General features: G+C 42.7%; 1 protein-coding gene across 1 annotated transcript; it reads left to right on the plus strand.

The window, feature by feature from the left end:
* Positions 1-449: 449 nt before the first annotated feature.
* LOC124030699 (F-box/LRR-repeat protein 18-like) lies at positions 450-1585 on the plus strand. The gene is made up of 2 exons (XM_046341923.1): positions 450-652; positions 1116-1585. Exons 1-2 carry the CDS (start codon positions 497-499, stop codon positions 1506-1508), a joined length of 549 nt encoding a protein of 182 aa, XP_046197879.1. The 5' UTR covers positions 450-496; the 3' UTR covers positions 1509-1585.
* Positions 1586-3182: the final 1597 nt, after the last annotated feature.

Genomic DNA, 3182 nt, shown 5'->3' on the forward strand with positions numbered 1-3182 from the left:
TCTCTCTCTCTCTCTCTCTGTTTCTCATTCTGTCTCTCTGTCTCTCTTCTGCTCTCTCTCTCTCTCATTCTGTCTGTCTCTCTCTCTCTGTCTCTCTCTCCCTCCACTCTCTCCCTCATCTCTCTCTCTCTCTCTCTGTTTCTCATTCTGTCTCTCTGTCTCTCTCTGTCTCTCTCTCTCTCATTCTGTCTGTCTCTCTCTCCCTCCACTCTCTCCCTCTCTCTCTCTCTCTCTCTCTCTCTCTCTCATTCTGTCTCTCTCTGTCTCTCTCTGTCTCTCTCTGTCTCTCTCTCTCTGTCTCTTGTCTCTCTCTCTCTCTCTGTCTCTCTCTCTGTCTCTCTCTGTCTCTCTCTGTCTCTCTCTCTCTCTCTCTCTCTCTCTCATTCTGTCTCTCTGTCTCTGTCTCTCTCATTCTGTCTCTCTCTCTCCTTCTTTTTTTCTTCCCCAGGCTGTGTGTGTAGAGGATGGGATAGGGGTGGTGTCGGGGTCGATCGGGATGTCGGACTTCTCCGATGAGATCTTGTTAAGTATCCTGCGCTATGTCTCGACCTCTGACCTCGTGAATAACGTTTCCCGGACCTGCCGCAAACTACACACGCTCTGCTATGACAAGACACTGCTGACCACGGTCACACTGTCTGAAGAATACACGGTAACACACACATACAACACACACACACACACACACACACACACACACACACACACACACACACACACACACACACACACACACACACACACACACACACACACACACACACACACACACGCGCACATACACGCCACATACACATACACACACATTATAAACACATGCCACACACACTCATACACACACACACACACACACACATTATAAACACACACACACATACACACACTCACACACACACATCACACACACACACACATTATAAACACACACACACGCACACACACTCATACATACATACACACACATATACATACACACACATTATAAACACACACACACACACGCTCACACACACACACACACACATTATACACACACACACACACATTATAAACACACACACACACACACACTGCAACAAATTATTTTATCTTAATTCTCTGACTTCCCTCTTCAGGCTGATGACGGCGCTATTCGCCAGGTGCTGAAGCATCTATCCAATCACGTGCAGTCCCTCAGCCTTAGCGGCTGCTATTGGCTGTCGGGTTCTACCATCGACCGCCTGATTCGCTGTCGCTCCCTGGTGCGTCTGGACCTATCAGGTTGTCGCGTCACCTCCCTGCGTCTGTCCCGCCTCCTCTCATCCCTCCCCCTCCTCCGATCTCTCGCTTTTGACGTATCGCCTGGCTTCGATTCCGCCCAGCTGAGTGGGGAGGCCCGTGATTCGCTGTCTCGGCTGTCGGAGCTGAGACAGACGGTCCTAACGCCGAGTTACGGGGTCGTTCCCTGCTGCTCCAGCCTCTTCAGTCTGCAGCTGCAGCTGGACATACTTGATGTCACCAGGTGGTGATACCTCTCTGGTTTCACTGTGTGTTTATAGTGTGTGTGTGTGTTTATAATGTGTGTGTGTATGTTTATAATGTGTTTATAATGTGTGTGTGTGTGTAGGAGGGTACCAGTGTGTGCTGCCAGTTGATGATGGGTCAGAGCAGTGTTCCTCACTACCAACAGCTGGAGGAGTTTACTGCCTGTCTGGCACCTGGAGAGGTAAGGTGTTTATAATGTGTGTGTGTTTATAATGTGTGTGTGTGTATATGTGTGTGTGTGTGTGTGTGTGTGTGTGTGTGTGTGTGTGTGTGTGTGTGTGTGTGTGTGTGTGTGTGTAGTGTGTGTGTGTGTGTGTGTTTATAGTGTGTGTGTGTTTATAGTGTGTGTGTGTGTTTATAGTGTGTGTGTGTGTGTGTTTATAATGTGTGTGTGTTTATAATAATAATAATATATGCCATTTAGCAGACGCTTTATCCAAAGCGACTTACAGTCATGTGTGCATATGTTTATAATGTGTGTGTGTGTTTATAGTGTGTGTGTGTTTATAGTGTGTGTGTGTTTATAATGTGTGTGTGTATTTATAATATGTGTGTGTGTGTTTAATAATGTGTGTGTGTGTGTTTATAATGTGTGTGTGTGTGTGTTTATAATGTGTGTGTGTTTATAGTGTGTGTGTGTGTTTAATAATGTGTGTGTGTGTGTTTATAATGTGTGTGTGTTTATAATGTGTGTGTGTGTGTGTTTATAATGTGTGTGTGTTTAATAATGTGTGTGTGTGTTTATAATGTGTGTGTGTGTGTGTTTATAATGTGTGTGTGTTTATAGTGTGTGTGTGTGTATAATAATGTGTGTGTGTTTATAATGTGTATGTGTGTGTGTTTATAATGTGTGTGTGTTTAATAATGTGTGTGTGTGTGTGTTTATAATGTGTGTGTGTTTATAGTGTGTGTGTGTGTTTAATAATGTGTGTGTGTTTATAATGTGTGTGTTTATAATGTGTGTGTTTATAATGTGTGTGTTTAATAATGTGTGTGTTTAATAATGTGTGTGTGTGTTTAATAATGTGTGTGTGTGTTTATAATGTGTGTGTGTGTGTGTGTTTATAATGTGTGTGTGTGTGTGTTTAAATGTGTGTGTGTTTATAATGTGTGTGTGTTTATAATGTGTGTATGTGTGTTTAATAATGTGTGTGTGTATTTATAATGTGTGTGTGTTTATAATGTGTGTGTGTTTATAATGTGTGTGTGTGTGTGTTTATAATGTGTGTGTGTGTGTGTGTTTATAATGTGTGTGTGTGTGTGTGTTTATAATGTGTGTGTGTGTGTGTGTGTGTGTGTGTGTGTGTGTGTGTGTGTGTGTGTGTGTGTGTGTGTGTGTGTGTGTGTGTGTGTGTGTGTGTGTGTGTGTGTGTGTGTGTGTGTTTATAATGTGTGTGTGTGTGTGTGTTTATAATGTGTGTGTGTGTGTGTGTTTATAATGTGTGTGTGTGTGTGTGTGTGTGTGTGTGTGTGTGTGTGTGTGTGTGTGTGTGTGTGTGTTTATAATTTCTGTCTGTGTGTTTATAGTGTGTTTATAATGTGTGTGTGTGTGTGTTTATAATGTGTGTGTGTGTGTGTTTATAATGTGTGTGTGTTTATAATGTGTGTGTGTTTATAATGTGTGTGTTTATAATGTGTGTGTGTGTGTGTTTATAATG

The sequence above is a fragment of the Oncorhynchus gorbuscha genome, unplaced genomic scaffold (assembly GCF_021184085.1).
Source record: "Oncorhynchus gorbuscha isolate QuinsamMale2020 ecotype Even-year unplaced genomic scaffold, OgorEven_v1.0 Un_scaffold_14152, whole genome shotgun sequence".
Classification (NCBI taxonomy): domain Eukaryota; kingdom Metazoa; phylum Chordata; class Actinopteri; order Salmoniformes; family Salmonidae; genus Oncorhynchus; species Oncorhynchus gorbuscha.